This window comes from Salminus brasiliensis, chromosome 2, assembly GCF_030463535.1.
Source record: "Salminus brasiliensis chromosome 2, fSalBra1.hap2, whole genome shotgun sequence".
NCBI classification, from domain to species: Eukaryota; Metazoa; Chordata; class Actinopteri; order Characiformes; family Bryconidae; genus Salminus; species Salminus brasiliensis.
In genome coordinates this window covers 32,194,212-32,214,784 of record NC_132879.1, presented here as the reverse complement: position 1 = coordinate 32,214,784, position 20,573 = coordinate 32,194,212, and the positions used below count along the sequence as shown (strand labels likewise).

General features: G+C 43.2%; 1 protein-coding gene across 7 annotated transcripts in view; it reads left to right on the top strand.

The window, feature by feature from the left end:
• The first annotated feature begins 1,521 nt into the window (after window positions 1-1,521).
• ap3b2 (adaptor related protein complex 3 subunit beta 2) overlaps window positions 1,522-20,573 on the top strand; it is a 54,223-nt gene continuing 35,171 nt past the window's right edge. For 4 of the 7 annotated variants that reach the window (XM_072672392.1, XM_072672390.1, XM_072672391.1 and 1 more), the window contains exon 1: window positions 1,522-1,729. In XM_072672392.1, coding sequence (XP_072528493.1) covers window positions 1,617-1,729 — 113 coding nt within the window. In that variant the 5' untranslated portion in view covers window positions 1,522-1,616. Of the gene's footprint in view, window positions 1,730-10,618; window positions 11,932-20,573 lie in introns of those variants that run through there. The other 3 variants (XM_072672388.1, XM_072672386.1, XM_072672387.1) reach the window with 2 other exon arrangements.

The window sequence follows — 20,573 nt, the reverse complement described above, 5'->3', positions numbered from 1 at the left end:
GGTTCCAGACCAACAAGACTGACGTTATGAAGTGGCCAGCCCAAAACCCCAGACCCCCGTTTTTGATGCAAAACCCAAAAAGAATACAGAAGAACTGTGGAATGCAGTCCTGTCAGCTTGGGCTGGAATATCTGTTCACAGGTGTCAGATGTTAGGTGACTCCATGCCTACAACTAAATATCAGTTTTCACTGTTTTTCGCTGAATCAGTGGTGAATTGATATTAAACACCTTCTGATTAGCAAAACGAAAACCAGATCAAATATTGTTGTGACTTTGCTTTGCCCCAAACTGCCCCAAAGAGCCAGTGTGTCTTCCTTTTCCCCAGTGGTTTGGACACAACCACGTGACCACGTAAGGCAAATATTTGGGTACTTGCACGTCCAGTGGGGATTTTATTGGCGCGTGAATTTGAGGGTTTTGCAGTTTTTATATTTTTAAATTTATTTTTATTTTTCGACTGTTTAAATTACAACATAACACATGGCCGAATGTGAGCACAGCTCTGTATAGAGAATTTCAATTTTAATAGAAAAGACGCGAAGCACCAAAAGCTATTTGAGCATCAAACAGTGACCCCTGATGGAGCCTCTTCACACTGCGGAGTAATGAATGAGTGAGCCTCATCACATCGCATCACAGTGACGGTTCAACCTCGCTTCAACACGCACCAGGTTAGCTTGTTGGTGTAGCGTGTTCGCACTGGGTTTTATTTCATTCACACCAACCAGCCAAAAATAACAACAACGCTCTGACAAAGTGAATTAACCCACACGGTGACATTACGATGTTGTAGCATAGTTGAAATTCTCCCATGAGGCTTAAGGTGCTTCCCTTAAAGTAATTGTACATCATTTTAATAGTGTAGTTTTATTAAGCGTTGTTTCTTGTGTTATTGTACTTTGCAAGAGACGTTTAGTGTGGGCAGATGAATGTTTTTTTTGGGATAGATTTAATCAATCACTATCTTGAAGTCCACTAAGCAGAGATGGAGCTACATACAGCACCTGGCTGTAGGCCGCAGGTTATGGCCGTGTCTGTGTCACGTGTTACTTAATCCGCCAATGAGTAACGCAGTTTTTTACCCCCGTGTAATATGTTTATGTATTTATATAATATGTTTTTATTTTTATTTATTTTAATATTTTTATCTTTAAATTATTTTATTTTTTGTAAATATATATATATATATATAGAAATTTATATTTTTATATATATAAAATCGTTTTACATGAAATCCCTGACCACCAGCGTTGATCTAGTGAGAATGGTCCAGTTGCAGGACAGTGTGTGTGGTGAAGCCTTTGTCTCTCCTTTCATGTGTCAGTTTTTTGTGACTGTAAAGTGAATGGGTTCGTATTGAGAGAGGCTGTGTGCTCATTTCAACACCACCGAATCAACCTATACCGCGGACGAGTGTGTGTGTGTGTGGGGGGGGGGGGGGGGGGGCGTCGTTTTCACGTCATGTGACGCGAGCGTGCGTTCATCCTCCTGTTCCCCCCCACCCCCCCGCAGCCCTCTGCGCGTGTGCGTGTACTGCCGCTGAAGCTTCAGTGGCTCGAGCTCGGCTGGCTAAATCTCCATATCTGTGTGTGTTGCTGAGGAGGAGCGGAGGCGATGTCGACCACCTCGGCGTTCAACGATGAGAAAGGAGGGTCCTCCAGCGCCGGAGAGCCGGAGTACGGCCACGACCCGGCCAGCGGGGGCATCTTCTCTTCTGACTACAAGAGGTGAGGGGGCAGAGACACCGGCCTTTTATTTAACGTCCTGTGTGTGTGTGTATGTGTGTGTGTAAGGAGGGGGAGGTGCGAGGTGGAAGCGCTTCTGCTGCTGCTCCTGTTTAACGTTAGCATCGTTTCAACGACCAATAAGAGAATAATAATGCGGCATAAATGAGATAAATTACGGGGTTTTGTAGATACAGATACTGCCAGTCTGTATTCGTCTGTCCCTCTCTCTCTCTCTCTCTCACCCACACACACACACACACACACATCGCGGGGCCTGGTCGGCTGCGTTAGCATGTCTGTGATTTAGCATGTCTGCGCTCGGGCTGAGGTTCACAAACACGACCGGAGGAGGAACAACAACACAGGACCGTGTTCAGGAGCAGACTGTGTGTGAGAGACAGAGGTAGATATAGATGGATAACTAGGTAGAAAGAGGCGGTGTGTGTGTGTGTGTGTGTGTGTCTGTGTGTGCGCGCGCGCGCGTGCGTGCTTCAGGACCGAGTGGTGGACAGCTCTCCTCCACCGAGCATCAGCCTAGCACTGAAACAGGGGGCTGCTTCAGAAAAGTAGCCCACCTCGTCTTATCGCCCAGATTTCGAGTGACCTTCAGTGTCAGAGCTGACAACCGCGAGCTGAACAACACGGCTGACCTGACACCAGAGCAAACGGTTTGATATCACTAGGTGTTTCTCTGAAATGGACTGAAGGAGTGGTTCACCAAATAAAAAAATAAAATAAAATAAATTTACACATTTTACACACTTTTCCTCTCACCACAGACTAGATGATTAGCCCAAACAACGCTTGCTTGGTTTCCTGTAGCTGCTTCCAGCATCAGACTCAAAACCCTGACGCTGGCCTACAAAGCCAAGAATGGACCAGCCGCTCCGCACTTGATGGCAGTGGTCAAAAGCCGATCATTTACATTTACATTTACATACTTATCCAGAGCGACTTACAAAAGTGCTTTGCTATTTACCCAAGAAAAAAACCTAGTTTGAATAGACTAATAATTTACCTCTAATAATAGACTAATAATTTACTAATAAAGATACCTCTAAGTTTAGACATTACTAAACACAAGTCAGTAAGGAGACCATAGTACTCTGCTAATCACCCAAGTATTCTCGGAAGAGGTGGGTCTTCAGTCTGCGTTTGAAGACAGCGAGCGACTCGGCCGTTCGGACACCCAGGGGAAGCTCGTTCCACTAAGCCTGGACGCTTGTGGATTTTGAGGGATGGCGGGTCGAGCCGAGCCGTACTTGTAGCTCGAAGGGTACCATCAGTACCAAGAGCCCTCGGAGCTTCAAGTACAGCTTCGCTTGACCCGCCATCCCTTAAGATCCACGGAAGACAAGTGTCCAGACAGAGTCACTCGCTGTCTTCAAACACTAACTGAAAACCCATCTCTTCCAAGAGTCTCCATACTGATGTATATATTTAGTAGTGTCTAGTCTTAGAGGGATCTTTGAATTCTAGTCTATATAAACTAGCTAAGGGTATTTTCTGAGTAAACAGTGAAGCACTTTTGTAAGTCTCTCTGGATTAGGGGGACATAGACTTCTGTTTTATTGACCTTGCAGCAAAGCTGAGACACCTAATATGTCTTTGGCTGTCCCTTTAAAGGAAAATTCCACACATATTCCAAACTATTGGTGCAGTTAAATGTTTCATATAAAAAATAAAGTCGTTCAATGGTTTGAAATGTGGCATTTTAAAGAAACCACCAAGAAAGAGTCAGGAGTGTCCACTGGAGCAGTGATGGGGACTAGTGGGAGTGGAGTGGTTAACAATACTCACTTCCTCATTCATTCCCGAGACAGGCAAGCAAACCACACTACACCAATCCCTTGGGGCTCAGATGATGGGTAAGACTCCTAACACTGCCTTCTCCTCCTGTGTAACATGATTGAAATGTAATTCACTCTGGATAAGAGCATCAGCTAAATGCTGTTCACAGGTTCTGCAGTAAAGGCAAGCAATCTATAATCGTATCATGGCAATTTAAATAACCTGCTTAAATGGTTTCTCTCTGTGATGGAGAAACACTCGTGTACAGTTCTTAAAGAACCTAAAAATGGTTCTAGATCTATAGCACCAAAAAGTTCAAACAACAAGTCAGAGAACCCCTTTTCAGTAGTGTATAGAGTCCTTTTTGGTTAGAGTGAGAGAACATGGTTCTATATATACACATATACAGTGGGGCAAAAAAGTATTTAGTCAGTCACTGATTGTGCATGTTCTCCTACTTAAAAAGATGAGGGAGGTCTGTGGTGTGTTTGGGATCATTGTCATGCTGGAAGACCCAGCCACGTTCCATCTTCAATGCTCTCACTGATGGAAGGAGGTTTTGTCTTAAAATCTCACTATTCATGACTCCGTTCATTCTTCCCTTAACACGGATCAGTCGTCCTGTCCCCTTTGCAGAAAAACAGCCCCAAAGCATGATTTTTCCACCCTCATGCTTCACAGTAGGTATAGTGTTCTTGGGATGCAACTATTTTGGTTTCATCTGACCACATGATATTCTCCCAGTCCTCTTCTGGATCATCCATATGCTCTCTGGTAAACTTCAGACGGGCCTGGACATGTACTGGCTTAAGCAGGGGGACACGCCTGGCACTGCAGGATCTGAGTCCCTCTCAGCGTAGTTGTTACTGTGGTCCCAGCTATCTGCAGGTCATTCATCTGGTCCCTCTGTGTAGTTCTGGGATTTTTGTTCACCGTTCTCATGATCATTTTGACCCCACGGGATGAGATCTTGCGTGGGGGCCCAGATTGAGGGAGATTATCAATGGTCTTGTATGTCTTCCATGTCTTCTTACAATTGCTCCCACAGTTGATTTATTCACACCAGCCTGCTTGCCTATTGCAGATTCACTCTTTCCAGCCTGGTGCAGGTCTACAATTTTCTTCCTGGTGTCCTTCAACAGCTCTTTGGTCTTGGCCATGGTTAAGTTTGGAGTCTGACTGTATGAGGCTGTGGGCAGGTGTCCTTTATACAGATAACGATCCTATAATGTAATATAATGATCCTATAATGTGATTTCCTTGCTGACTAAATACTTTTTGCCCCACTGTATATATAATTTTTTTTCCCACTCTCATGCAGGGCAGAAAAAACTCTTGCTCTTGGTCTAAACTACACTGCTAATGGAGAGTCATAATTGAGAGTTAGACTCTGTTCACCCCTGGTCACGTCATGTGGCTAGTATCTGGATTGTATTCTGGACTGATTTTACCCACATGCGCTGACACCTCGTAGTCAAATGTGTCTCCAGTCACACTGAAATCCGACTGTTGTGTGGGATGGAATATGCAAATTAGCTCACTGTGCAGCATTATTACTGGTGTTTTGGTTGTACTGGGAGGGGCTTTGGTTGTGGAATGTGTCTTGAAGAGACGGATGTGTTCACACTGCTGTACCATGGCTCAAGCGTGTCTCACACCTTCTCCTGAAGTGGTTCGAGAGATGGGATTTGTATCTGGTTTGTCTTGGGTGCGTTTACATTCGCATGATTAAGTGTTGTGGCCTTATCCAGACATAATCCTGATACTCAAGACGCATGAAGTGACCTGGTGTAAACAGGGTCTAAAAGTCTTTTCAGTCCTAAATCATTCTCTTTAACCTGATGTTGATCAGAATACTAATCTTTGTTTAGAATGCTGCATAAAAGCCGCAATGCCATTTTAAATGTGGCATAAGCTGCATTTATTCAGAATTTGATTCAGATTTTAACTAGTTGGCTGGGTTAGCTTTTAGCCTAGCACATACTGTCTGTCCCGCACGGTTCCCCATGATGCCGTCCCCCAGCCTATTTCGTTCGGGCCCTTCTCCCTTCTCTGGTCGGCTTAGTGTCAGCTTTTTGCCTCTTAGCCTTTTTTAGCTGCTCCCATGGCTTCCCTGCACTGTGGCCCCCTGATTCCACACAAGACTTGTACCCATAGATCTGAATTAGGTACATTTTAACACTGCTGTTTAATTCTAACTCTGTGCTTTACCTGAAGACCCATTTCTTTTAAGATTAACTTAAATCAGCACCTATTATGTGATTTGTTTGACATTCAGGCAAAGTGTAGCATGTTGAGTATTGAGTATCTAGGTATCCATATTAATATGTTTGTATTTGACAGCATCTAGTTTGTGGTATTTTTTGGATCTATATAAACCAGTCCTTCCGAGTCATCAGAATTGTTTGGATTACAAATAAAAATATATATAGCATAGCAATGTTCTCTCTCAAAATTCATTGTTTGTCAGCAGATTAATAACTGAAAAAATGCTGCGCTAACAACTTTCAGTGTTAATGGCAGATTTGCTTCACGTTGTTCAGGTTGACACTTGAGGAGCAACGTTTTCAGGTTTTATGGCCAAAATCAAAAATATAGGTCTGATCACAAAACCTCTAAAGCTTTAAGACAGATATGTATTTTATATGTTTTTCTTTATTAATTCCTTCTTTTAGCCAAGATGACTGGTGCACCTTCATTCCTGTCCCAGCTAAAGATCTCTCACAAAACCCTTCCTCTCTCCTACACTGAATGTTGAGGGGAAGTTTTATCTAGGCAGCACCTAGGTGGTATTATACAGCTTCCATTTATTCCCAATTCAGCCAGCCGTGGATACTGGTTGGATCAAACGCACATCCCTATGTTGTGTGGGTCTGTAACATTACCTCTGCTTCGCTTAGAATGCTGTTTAGTCTTCATTTCATAGCTTTCTTTGGATTCTGATCAGTGGAATTTGGATTAAGGCTTAATCCAGGAAAGGCGAATTTTTGTGAAGATTCACAGGCAGAGGCCAGTTGAACGCTAATTCTGGTTTCTTTAGGGCAACATCCTGGTTATGCGTAAATTGGGAGCTCCCACACTATGAATTGAATACAACTGGTTGAACAGTTTGTTTTTCTCTAATGTATAGTATGTTTTTTAATTAATTAATATGGTGTTTGTTATGATATCTCTTTGGCTGTGTACTTGCTAGCTAGCTAACAAACTACACTATGTCCAGAGGTATGTCCAGAAGTATCCAGACAGCCCTTTTAATTGGCACCCACTGCTGAATTAGGTGTTCAATTGAGTTCAGACACAGCTTGTATAATCTCCTGAGAAAATCATTGCCAATAAAACAGGGTACTCTGGAACATCCGCAAATAGGACTAAGGCCGAGCGTCAGAGCCCCTTAGCACTGGGCTGTGGAGCAGTGGGACTGTGCTCTCTGTAGTGACAGAGTTTGTTCCAAAACCTTTTGGAATGAGTTACAGTTGTAATCCAGAACTTGTCTTTCAACATCATCGCCTGACTTTGCTATAGCCCATGTGGCAAATGCTCTAGTGAACATTGTGGAAACATTTCCAGGAGAGTAAAGGCAGCAACGAGAGGGACTCCACTATTAACAGCAGAGTGCCAGTTCCCCTCTCGACCAGAAGAGGGAGCCAAACATCAAGTTAGCTAAGTAGGTGGCAGGCTTTAAGATGAGCAAAGCCCAACCCTGCTCCTGCTGGGCTTATTTCCATCCTGAATATAACACCAGGGCTCTGAGAGAACCTTCTTTAACATTTGTATAGGTTGTGTAACTATCTTTGGAAGATATATGAGTAAAACTGACAACATCTGTCTCCTGGACAATGGCTGTAGATGAGCTAGTCCTGCTAATCAGTATGTTGAGCATGTGCTTTATTTGTATGTACTTGTTAACTGTGTATCTCACGCTACATATATATATATATATATATATATATATATATATATATATACTCCTTTATATATGCATAGCAATGTAAAATCATCATAAAATTAATGCACAAGCAACTGTAGCATGCCTCATAAAGTACTGGCAGATTATTTGTGGAAATGGCATGAAATGTCAATCTTGCAACAGAAATAAGCATGTTTAGTGACTGTAGAAAGTATCCAAGCAAAAACCATGAACAGGCTCTTGGAAGCTGGAGAAATCTGAAGTTCTGAGAGTCAACAGCTCTGTGGTGTGTGATGACGGCTCAAGTGCCAACACTTAGCAATGCTGGATACTAGACCAAGTCTTAGTGTGCTTTCACACCTTTGAAATGTTCAGTTTGGTCTGATCCAAAATAGCAGGTGTGAAAGGTGCCGCAGACCCCGGCCCAGAGCAAAGGACCAAAAAGTGGTGGTCTTAACCATGGTTCGGTTCCATGCAGTGTGAAAACACTGGTCTGGATGGTTCAGCCTTTCAGACCAATTACAGGAAGCTGAGAAAGGCTATCATCACCCATTAAACAATAGAAGAGGAAAAAGGAAACGCCGATGTCGTGCCGGAGTTGGACTCCCCGTTACGTGCAGTGCTCGCGTCATGCAGCAGTACGGGCACAACAGAATGCAGCTTGCAATTCCAGTATTGTGGTAGGGAGGCAGTATTCGGAGCACCTGGAAAGGCAACCATAGGATGACGCATCCCACGCTCTTTAGTGCACTTGATAAACTGCAGTAACTCCCAGAAATAACCGGACCAGATGTACGCAATGTCACAAATACATCCGTAATTGTAGGTGTGAAAACACCTTTAGGTTCAACTGTGAAGAGAAGACTTCAAGGGTCATACGGACTCACCCACGGACTCTTCTATTGTGTTTTCTAAGCGCGCTGCTACCCATAACAGCAGCATATCACAGCATATCACAAATTCTTTCACTTCGCCTTAGAACTTCCAGATTTGTTTTGGGTGCGCAGCATCATTTGCATCATCAACTTTTTACTGAAGCAGCCCTCACAGAAGGCTGTAAAAACGGTGGTGACACGGACGCTGACAAATTTAAACAAACTATGATTCGGTGTTATTGGATTGGATGCGTGTCCATCTGACCAGGCTCTGGATCTCGCTTGGGATGTGGGGAAAAGCAGCTGTTTTGTTATTAAGGGTGGATATTTGTGTAAAATCAACTGGCTTGTCCAGTAGTTGTTTTGGAAGGCCAAGTGTCCACTGGGGTCTGCATTTTGAGAGGCCAACATGTGGTGTGGATATGGAGCCCAGGAACACTGAGCAATAGGAAATATGTACCCCTGCTCAGAGGCTACAGAGATTGAGCCTGTGTTTGAAGAAACAGCGTCTTGTTCTTCTGTTGGTTTGAAGTTACTCTTGCTTTTATGTGTTTTAACGCGTGTGTGTGTGTGTGCATGCGTGTGTGTGTGTTCGTGCAACGAGAAATGGCAGTTCCACTGGTTCCAAATCAAACATGGAGTAGGAGGGATCCTCCGATGCTGTTGCCTTGGCAACATTCCCTTCTAAGCCTAGCTCATTGCATCTCCATCTCCAGTCAACCACTGAGCTTCATATTCCTGACTAATTAAAAGCGGCTGTTTATGGGTTTAGCGGCTCGCGTAACTCAGAGTGACAGATGCCATATTCACCCAGGACAGAGAGAGTGTTGCTCTCCCCTCTCCACCCTTCCTCTCTGCCCCTTTTACTTTCGCAACCATGTGAATTCCACATCTGTCCGTGGAGCCGTTTTCAGATCTGCTCAGCTCTAAGCAGACGCGCTCACATAACACACACTCTCTCTTGCTCTCTCAGAAGCACTTTTCACAGTGTCACAGGCATGCAGCTCTGAACACAACACTGATGCTTTTGTAGAGCTGTGTGTCATCACAGTCAATTCAAAGCCATGTCTCCCTGTTTATTATAGATATTAATAGATTTATATCTCAGGTGAACACACAAGCTGCTTTTTGCATTCTCTTTTTATCCCAGTTTTTCCTCCCCAAATGAAACATTTCCAATTTCCACCCACTGGCTAGGATATCCCCTATTAGAAAATGCTAGTGCTAGGAGGCAGAAGGCGAGCATGTGTGCTCTGTGAACAATTTTGTGAGCAATTTTGGGGGTTTGGTGATTTTGTTTGAACAATGACTATATAACATATTAGCAAATAGGGTTCTATTAGTACCAAAACTATCAAGGTACTATAATGTAGTACCAAGCTATATAAGTGTAGTACCATCAGGATATTTTTGTAATAATGTAATAGTCTCACAGTGCAGTATCAGTAGTGTGTAGTACCAATAAGGGCTTTCTATAGTATCAAAATGGTCCTTTTTAAAAAGTGCAATAGTACCAAAAAGTGTATAGCACTAACGGGCTATTTTTAATAGTACCAAAAAGATGTACCAGATTTGTAATGGTATCAAATCAGACCTATAGTACCAAGAAAGTTATTTGTGTAAAAGTGAAGTAGTTCCAACATTTTTTTGTGATATTATTATGTAATAGTATCAAAAAGGATTCCAATAGTACCAAAATGATCATTTTTGTAATAGTGTAGTTGTACCAAAAACTATAAAAACCATATAACATATAAACATCATATCTGCAATCAGAACCATTTAAGCATTCAGATTCAGATTCAGTTGTCATGATTGTCAAACCATTGCTTAGGAACCCTTGAACATCCCCTTTGGGTGTATTCATTATATATTTATTTTGGCCTTTTAGGGGAGTTTCTCATTTTCAGCATCTGCTGTATCTTCTTGGTTCTTTGCCTATAACACAGTAGATATGCTGCCACCTACAGATCACAACACTGTACAGCCACCTGAATCAGATCATACACAGGGTTTGTGTGTGTGTCCAGTTTGCATTTGGTATCAGGAGACGTTCTCCCCAGTTCTTGTACTATCACACAGTGGGGTTTTCCTGCTGTCAGGCTGTTCTCTGTGTGTGTGTGTGTGTGTGTGTGTGTGTGTGTGTGTGTGTTTTAAATAAAGCAGAAGTTGTGAGGCAGAGAGCTGATACAGCTGAGTCACGCTAGCCTGCGCTCTATCAGAGAGAAAAAGAGAGAGAGGGACATTTAACCAGAGAGAGAGATAGATAGAGAGAGATGCTGTGTTGAAGAATAGACAGCTAAAGAGAAGGATGTTTAATCCTGGGAAGAGAAAGTCAGCTAGGACTGAGCGAGATGTATGAGAAAGAAAGAGAAAGAAGGAAAAGAAGGAGTGGCACTGTGAATGAAAAAGAGCAGAGGAGGAGGGGAATAATGTGTGGAGAAGGGAGAGAGAGAGAGAGAGAGAGAGAGAGAGAGAGAGAGCACAAGAGAGAGGCTCAGCGTGATGGTGTTGTAAGAGGAGAGTGGAAGGGAGGGGTGTGCTAACGTGGCTGTGAGGCACATTGGAGCTGAGACATCTCTAGGCTGAGCTCACATGCAGCATTGCCTCTTAGCAGACAGAGCAGCTTTCTCCCTGGAGAGACCCGAAAAACACTGCCATAGGACTCCTCCACTCCTCCCCATCTCGCAGGGTCTTACGTCCCCCATCGGTGGAGGAGCCTGGTTCGGATACAGCAGCGTTCTAACCCTGCCTGTCGAAGGGACTCCAGCTTGCTGCTTGTCTATGGGAATACCTTGCTCCAGTGGTGAATGCTTAAGCTTCAGAACGCTGAGTTCTGTTCCAGGCCATCCCAGAAGTCGGGAGCTGTTCTCTGTGGGAGTGCTGAAACAGTTGGGGTTGATCCTACAGGTGTGCATTTGTGAACGTTGAGCAGCCTTTCAGGTGCAGGTGTGGTTTCGGATAACTCACGGTTGCATATCGTTGATGTTGTAGGAAAACAACGCTACACCCTTACACTCCTCGAAATTGCCAGCTGCTTTTATGTTTAGTGAAATGGACCAGTGGACAGTATTGGAGTGTAATTTCTTACATTAGCGGATGTGAAGGTAAGAACGTGTTTTCCTTCACCAGTTTTGATTTTCAACGTTATCTTACTACAGACGCTGCAAGTCTACAGGTGGGAGGCCTCGCCAACTGGACACTTCGATAAGTGTTTTCTTGTGACTGTGAGCTTTCAAGTGTGCGTATAGCCTTGGGCAAGTTGCATCCCAGCCTACAGGGGTGAGTGAGCTCATTAGCCGAAGACTCCAACAGGTGGTGTGCATCTTCCTTTGCTGGGCTTTAACCATGACCACCATGCAGAAGCTGCTGCAGCTGCCGGTGAACGCGGTGAACATAGTGAAGACGGTGCAGGGGGTGGCGCAGGGTCAGGAGGAGGCCCGCAGCCCTGTGCTCACGCCGGACGGTGGGCAGCAGAACTGGTACAACGCTGTCCAGCCCGAGGAGCTCCGGCACCTTCGCACTGCTAGCACGTTTGGGGGAGGTGGAGGAGGGGGAGGGGGAGAAGGGGGAGAGGACAAAGGCTCTATGGAGGAAGGGCTTTCCAGTGCCCAGACACAACCACTGCGGTAAGGGCACACACAGCACCAAAGCGTCTCCTATGGATCAAAGTCTTTTGCATTCTGAGAGCTGAACAGCAGTGATGACTTGTTTTAGTGTTAGAATGATAATTCTGTGAAAAGTCACACGTACAATTACAGTTTTCCACTTAAAGCAGCATAATGTGAGAAAATGGCATTGCTTGCTGTGCTTTGAGGCACCCCTAAAGGGCATGCTTTACACCTGTATTTCTGGGCAATCTGAGAGATACAGAACTGTCACTAAAAGTGAGAGTAGTATGTGGATTGAGGCGGTAAAGAAATCTTACAGGATTTTACAGAGATATTACTCTTGTTGTGCTACGTGTGTTACGTAGTTCTTCTAAACCCCTTAAAAGCCTTTGGCCCATTGTGGTGTTATTACAAACCTCTATTAGCCCCACCAGTTTGTACAGAATCCCAGTAATTACTGAGTAATATGCCTTAGTGTGTAATAAGCCTTGGAGTGTTAAGGAGTTATGGTAAAAATGCTACATACGGTTGCTTTAAACTCTGAACTGTGTAAGGTTGGAAGCTGCTACTCTGGGTGTAGCAATTCACAATTCTGGGTGTAGAAGTTGACACAGTATCCCCTGAAACGAATAGGCTTGTTGGGCTGCTGCTGCAGCAGAAACATGACGCAGAGATAAAAAGAAAAAGCCACGTGAGCTGTTAACTCATGCCAAAGACATCACATTTAATATCAATTTCGTGGAATGCCTTTTAACAGCTGCACAGAAAGTACTTAGTTGAACAGAGCCTAGTTTGCAACAGGGGGGCTGGAAAAGCTTTTCTCAATTCTCAGTTTGTTTTTATTCCCATTAACATTTATGGCATTTAACTGACACTCTAAGCCAGAGCAGAGAAGATTTGAATCTTGTTACACAGCTTGGTGAATATAGTGTTAGGAGTCTTGCCCAAGGACTGTTGTTGGTGTAGCTTGGTCGATTTTCCTGGCTGGGGAATCAAACCCATAATCTGTCACAGGGAATGCAGTGTTACACAGTTTTCAAATGTAATAATGCACTAAACTCAGATCAGTGTGGGCCGGAGGTTTCCTAAAACACATCATCATTTTATCAACTAGAAAAACAGCTTCAACTTCCAATAGCAGCCTTAAAGCCTTAATCATCAAAAGTGATCTATTAGGCTTTTCTTAACAGCTCAAACTGCATTTAGTGTTGCTTTAGGGAACTAAAAGGAACTATTCTTGTACATTTCTATGAAAATACATGAATTATAAATAAACCCCTGTTCCCAATTCCTGGTGGTGGTGGTCCAACCCTCCTCCTGGAGCACTTTTTAGTATTTCCACTGCTCCTAACACAACTGATCCATCTAGTCAGCTTTTTACCCCCTCTTTCCTGAGTTACAGTGGGCGTAATATAGCAGGAAAAGTGCTACAATGTGACCATGGTTAGAAACCTGTGTCCTAATCGATTACAATGGCACTTGGGAGACTTTAGTAATCTGTAACGTATTGACGTACAGCTTATTTACTGTATTTTCTTTTTAATGATTCTAGACCCATTATATCAGCTCCACTTCCCATTTAGGAGCACTTTGTAGTTCTATAATTACAGGTTGTAGTCCATATATAGTCAAACCAAACCAACCCCCCCCACAAATAATAGCTGCTCTGTGCTGGCCCTGTGGGGTCCTGACCATTGAGGAACAGGGTGAAAGGAGGTTAACAAAGTTTGCAGAGAAACAGATGGAGTAAAGTCTGCGATTCTATAACTATAAAGTGCTCTTATATGGTAAGGGGAGCTGATATAAGGGGCAGAGTTATTTGCAAATTAAGGGTGGTCACCCAGGAGCTCGTTCAGTCTCTTGTCACTTCAAGACTTGATTACTGCAACTCCCCTCTGTCTGGTCTCCCTTTGCGCACCATCAGGCCCCCACAGCTAATCCAGAACGCAGTGGCATGGGTTGTTTTCAGCCATGTCTCTCCACTGCTGTTCTCTTCACTGGCTTCCTGTAGCTGCTTCCAGCATCAGACTCAAAACCCTAACACTGGCCTACAAAGCCAAGGATGGACCAGCCCCTCTGTACTTGATGGCAATGGTCAAAAACGATCAGTACCAAGAGCCCTTGGAGCTTCAAGTACGGCTCGGCTTGACCCGTCATCCCTTAAGATCCACGGAAGACAAGCTGAAGTGGAACGAACTTCCTCTGGTGTCCGAACAGCAGAGTAGTTCGCTGTATTCAAACACAGACACCCGAGAGTACTTGGGTGAAGTGTAGTGTTGAGTTTTGTGGTCTCCATACTGGCTTTTGTGTTTAGTAGTATCTAAGCTTATCTAAGTCTAAACAAACTAGCTAAGGGTGTTTTCTGAGTAAACAGTGAAGCACTTATGTAAGTCACTCTGGATAAAATGTCGTAAGTGTAAATGCTCAGTCTTAGGTTATAATTACAAGTGTGAGTGTCCAATGAAGCGTACACATTAAGCTGGCCCACAGTTTTGGGTGATATTGTAGCTTTGTGTTTTCTTCAGAGCTCCACAGCACTTTTTTTTCTTGGCTTTGTTGTGTGTTTGTTAGCTGTCAGCTTGGTTCTGTTCTTTAATATCCCACACGCTCCTGTGTCTGCCTCACAGGATAAACAGTCACTCTCTAACAGTGAACACATGGTGAGAAAAAGTAGGTTTCATTCTAATTCCTGGAGATATTAGTGAAACATTTCCTTCTTCACGGTCTGCATCGCCACTTTGAATCGCAAACCCATTTTAAATGGTATCAGCTTACATTATTGATGTGGTTACATTCTGCATTCCAATTTTCATATCTAAGGCTTTGCTGCAGCAGAATTCTTCAACACTAGTTAAGACCAGACACACCAAGCTTATGAACCTGATCTGGGAAAAGCATAGAGCGTATGACTCGCTGCGTTTAGGGTTTGCTGATACTGCTGTGAACAGAGAGGGCCCAGATATTCTGTGGAGAAGCTGTGAATTAGCTCAGCTTGTCCAGCCAGTGCAGAAGGCACAGAGGCTTGTGTTTGATAATGATTATCAAAGTCAGGCCATAATCATCATAGGGAAATAAGCAAAACCAATCCCAGGCCGCTACCAGCGTCTAGCAATAGCAAAGGTAGCTCAGTGAGTGATGGTGACTGGACAGCAGCTGAAGATTTCGGAACCTGCAGGTTGTTGTTCTCAGTAATCTGACTCTGCAGGCCTTTTTTTGTTTTGCGTACGTGTGCGTAAGCAGTGATGTAGAGCGCTGAATTATACATCATTCTAATTACTTGGACCAGGAAACAGGTGAACCGACGAAGAGAGACCAGCTCAGTAAATTTGAGACTCTGCAGCGGTGTTGTGTTTCCATTGTTGAACCCATCAGTCCTCCTGTCTGAGTTGAACAAGAGAAGAACATGTCTGTACTATTTTTTCACCCAAAGCACATCTGACTCAAACCACAGTGAGATACCACCATTCCATTCACTCATCTCATGCTTGTCTTGGCTCCCATGTTCTTAAAACTATGTTTCAAAATTAATCATACATCTAACAGAAGTAGCCTTTTGTGTACCTTCCATCTGTAAAAAACATCCAAGTGTATGGAGAGGTGTGTCTAGTTCTCTCAGAGTGTTTAGTTTGATTCCCTCGGTCCAGACCAAAACAGAAAATGATATATTGTGGGGTTTTGATGCCATTCTGAGCCATGCCGAATTGCCATCAGCGGCCAGAGTCTAAGAGAGCACAACTGGCCGAGCTTACAAGGGCTTGAAAAGATATTCTGACAGACAATTGTCACAATTAACTGTGTTAATATGAACGCCAAAACTACTCCGTTGTACAACTACTGAATCTGTGTTTATGATGAGATGATCAAAGCAGGTCTCCTTCTGTAAGAAGATGTTGATTTATCAATTTGACCCATTTAGACACCCTTGGTCCTTGTTGCATTCATTCTTCGGACAAATCTCAGACAACTGCAGTAAGCTATGTTTAGTACTTGAATGCACTTGAAAGACATTGTTTATTTACAATGTCAGGAAAAGGAGGTACTCCCTCAGGCTAAAAACTGTGTACGTGTTCCTTCAAAAGCACAAAAGAGTCCTTAAGGTAAGATTATGTTGCTGCGGTTGAGTCTACATTCACTGTCCTAGAGGAGGAGGAGGTTCATAATTGTACATTTTCTTTCCTGATTTGTACTGTTATGTCCCCTAACTAAAGATGCTGAAAACATACACTTGAGGGAATTATCCCAGGAGCAGAGTTTGTACCCTGGCAGGTACAGTTTGGTACCTTTCTTTCCTGAGAGTGTATACCACGTATCTTGTAGAGTACTCTAGCTGATATAGCCACGTCTTCTTGCTCTTGTGTGCCTGATGTGCTAGACAACCTGAACACATCTGGACAACTCAACACACCTCATACTAGTCAGACATCATGACTAAAACTAGGATAAACTGAAAACGCACTGTTTTGTGTTTTGAACGAGATATACCCTGATCAACGAGCCCAGTTAGAGTATGGTAAAATGCCAGGCTTTCCTCAGCCTCTTCTCTGGCATTTACTGAATGCTCTTACGCTCTGCTGGATTTTAACCTGCAGTGCTGTGAGAAATGGCACATGGTATTAGCCAAATTTGAACTCAGACTGCCTATAATTCTTGCCCTTTACATATAAAAAGGACTGATCAGTGTTTTTGGGGCTGATAGTGAGCACGATCAGCCAATCGCCAAAACCGATCCCACCATTTCTAGCTTTAATGTTGAGATATAAGGTTTCTGATCCTCCTCTGTCTCACGCTCGCATCTCTCGCTCCGCCAGAGAGCATCACGAGCCGGGGTATTATTACTCTATGAGTGTGTGGTGTGTTTGTGTGTGTGAGGTGAGTAAAGCTGACAGAGCGCAGTCACTCATGGCCGCTGGCTCCTCACAGCGCAGCCTACAATTGTTCCCTTGTCACGACGGAGCACACACACACACACACACACGCACACACACCTACACCTCACTCTAATGTGGGGACCAGACGGATTCACTGATGCATGAGCTAGTGGAAAGGCCGAGTCCAGCTGAGCATAGACACATAAATACAGGTGTATATGCACACAAACACACAAACAACAGCATTGGTATTTGGTTAATGCAGCTGAGTAATGCTAAATCTACATCTAAACCTAAGCATAACCTTAACCCCAACCATAATCTGACCATAACAGTACTAACCCTAAACCTAAGGCTAAAATTTGAGTCCCTAACCCTAATCATAACCCTTAATCTAAACCTAACACTAAACTTACCCAACAAACCCTAATAGTAACCCTAACCATAATGTGACCTTATCCATACTAACTCTAAACCTAACCTTCCCCTTAACCCCAACCATAATATGACCAAAAACAGTTTACATTCCTAACCCTAATCATAGCCCTAAATCTAAACCTAACAATAACCTTACCCAACAAACCCTAATTGTAACCTTAACTGTAATGTGACCATAACCATACAAACCCTAAACCTAGCCTGAAATCTAACTCTACCCTTAATCCCCTTGCTATAATGTGACCATTGCTATACAAACCCTAAACGTAATCCTACCCTTAACCCCAGCCATAATATGACCAAAACGGTAATAACTCTAAAACTGCTAGCATTTAGGTTCCTAGCCCTAATTGTAACCTCATGAGAAATAGCATTGTTTTTTTTTTGTTAATGTAGCTGAGTAATGCTAAACCTACATCTAAACCTAAGCATAACCTTAATCCCAACCATCCTTAACCCTAACCAACCCTAACTAGTGTAATTAAATAAGTCAAACTTAATTCAAACTTAAGTTGATTCTCTAAATAGTTCAAAAGTTTAGTGTTTTCTCTGAACTTGAAACTTAAAAACTTTCTGAATTTGTAGATATATTTGTTCCCCAGCAACAATGCACTTATTCCTAGGTGCACCGATTTTAATCATGCCTTGTACTGATGAGGGCCATTGTAACTGAGTGTGTTGAGGCCACTACGCTTATTCAGCGTAATGATGTTCTCCCAGGGGGGGTGATTGATATGTGCGCATTGTTCGTAGCTGCCACATAGTGCATTAAACCATGTCACAGTGAGAGAGAGAAAGAGAGAGAGAGAGAGACTCATCTCTCCTCATCCTCTGCCTGCCTAATATAACAGCAGCTGTGTGAAGCCGGCAGTGAATTTATTCACTTCACCTTATTGCTTTCTTTGTTGCCTTGGAAACAACAACTGTGCGGAAGCGAGGCGTGTTGTGAGATATCGCAGGCATTTAGTTCATGCAGTAGCAGAGTGATGGTCTCAAGGGGAATGTTTTTGATTAGCTTATTCTGTTATCTGTGCTAGCTTATTACATATTAATGCCCAGGTCTTGGTTGGTGACTTGCATGGCTGTACCCTCATGTCCCAGTTTTGCCACAACAGCAGTGACCCAAGGGCTGAAGAGTTTGCACTGATGTGTCTCCAGCCAGTGTGAACTTTCTGCTGTAGTTTGTTCATCATGGTTGTAGCTGTGGAAGTTGTGGCATCTGCTGGAATGGAGCACCAGCTGAGCTAGGTTCCTACAGTAAACTGAAATAGTGGAACAGGTGCTGTGTTTTTGAATGTTGGCAGAGATTAAAACAAAAGGTTAATTCTGTGCCTCGTTACAGAATTGGAAAAGAATAAAACACTGACTGAGTATGCAAACAATGGCTGCGTGCAACCATGTAAACATTGATTTGAGACTGCTCCTAAAAATGTTTTCCAAAGCTCTCCTGAAATCCCTGATCACCGTCTTTTCCTACTCCTGTAAAGTTGTTGTTTTGGAGTATAGAGCAAGGCCCGAACTTAGTAATCCCCCTCATTTGCTTCCATCCTGATATAGTATAATCAGTTCACAGGATCCAATATGCACCAGGCTTGTTTCCCCTTCCTAACCCTAGTTTATTTGAAAATGAAATTCAGAATTTTGTGGTGAGGAAGCTGAAAAGCTTTTCTTCAAATGACTCTTCCATGCGGGTCATATCTGAGACCTCTTTCCAAAGGTATTCTTTTGGTCAAGCTGGTATTTACTTTTTTAAGGAGTTCTCTCAGAAAGCTTTCATGGTCCTCCACACCTCATCTTGACCTCCATCGTTCCTGCTAACTGCCATTTCTTAATTACATTGCAAACAGAGTAAACATCTTCTACTTCATAGCCTTCTTCTGATTTTCTTTTTCAGATTTGTGCTACGCAGCTGCTTAAAGGAGCCAATGGCTGCTTATTTGTTCATACAGCGCTTTGAGCAGATTTTAGCAGTGTTTACCCCTTCGCCCCGCCTGATCTTATAACTTTCTGTTCAGCTTTTGTTCTTCAGGTTTTTTTGTTTGTTGCTGTTTCTCATCCTTTTCTCTTTGACAATGTATGAAGTTCAACACGTAACATGTGCCAGATACGCAGTCTTCTCTTCCCCTGTTCTACGCATAAGCACAAACACCCCTTGTTGCAATTCCAATCAGGCTGGGAAAGTGTTGTGTTTCTCAGTCCGAGACACTTTGTTGGTTTACAAACACCAGACTTTTTTCAGCTTGCAAACAGATCGGAGAGCTAGCTCGTGCAAGGCAACGTTTGGTGAATTTGCAGAAAGTGCACTGAATTTAAATCGTATACAGAGCCTTTGAATATTAAAAATAATGTTTTTTTAATGTATGCTCTTTGGAGATCAGATCCTCTTCTACTCACTTAACTATTCACAGTAACAGTTATTTTGACCAGGGGTACCACTTTTGCATACTACTCTGGTCCGGGAACATGTACAACTCTTCCCCTGGAGAAATGGAAAGTGCCAGTCAAACCAAAGGTGCTGGTACTTGCCAGTTGCCATAGTAACGTCACAGGCTGCACTGATGCAATTTCACCACAATGCTCATTCTGGTACAACAGCAGAAGAGGTGTGTCTCAAGCCAGTGTAAAGTCTGTTGCAGTTTGTTCATCACATACATACTTAGCAAAAAGTGTTCTAGGTGGTACTAGAAAAGGGCTATTTAACTCATTATGGCAGTGGTTTTTAGTGATTTTACAGAACCATTTTTAATGGCGTTCTATAGCACCAGCTACAAAACGTTGTCCACCAAACCTGTAACCTGGCAAAGAATCCAAGCATCCAAATTTCTTTCAAGTTCTGCTATACGGAATCATAGCCTTTACTAAATAACCCTTAACTCAGCTAGAACATTGTGCATTTGTTGACAAGTGGAAGTGAAAGAAGCATGTGAACTGGCAAGGTACCCTGTCGGAATAAAGGTACTGCACAGACACAAGGTACAGACAGTGTACGACCGTGTCTTCAAATGACAACATGGTCCATAAGGCCCACCTGTTTGCATTAAAGGTGGAGTAAAAAACAACTGCAATGAAATGTGGGACAGATGTGTGTTGATTAACTAAGGGTACTGAAAGCATACTTTTGAGGGCACCATCCAGTGACGAGGAAGTACCACCCCAGTGACCGTTTGGTACATTTTATTCAGTGTTATGCAGTTCTTGCAAGTAGTACAGTAATATAGTACAGTAGCTGGTTCTAGGCCCAGGAGTGACAATGACAGAGATGCAATTCTCCCTATTACAAGTCAGTGTAACATCAAAATGACTTTGAAGTTACTATTTTAAGGTATAATGTTGCATTATCTTCATTTAATCTGA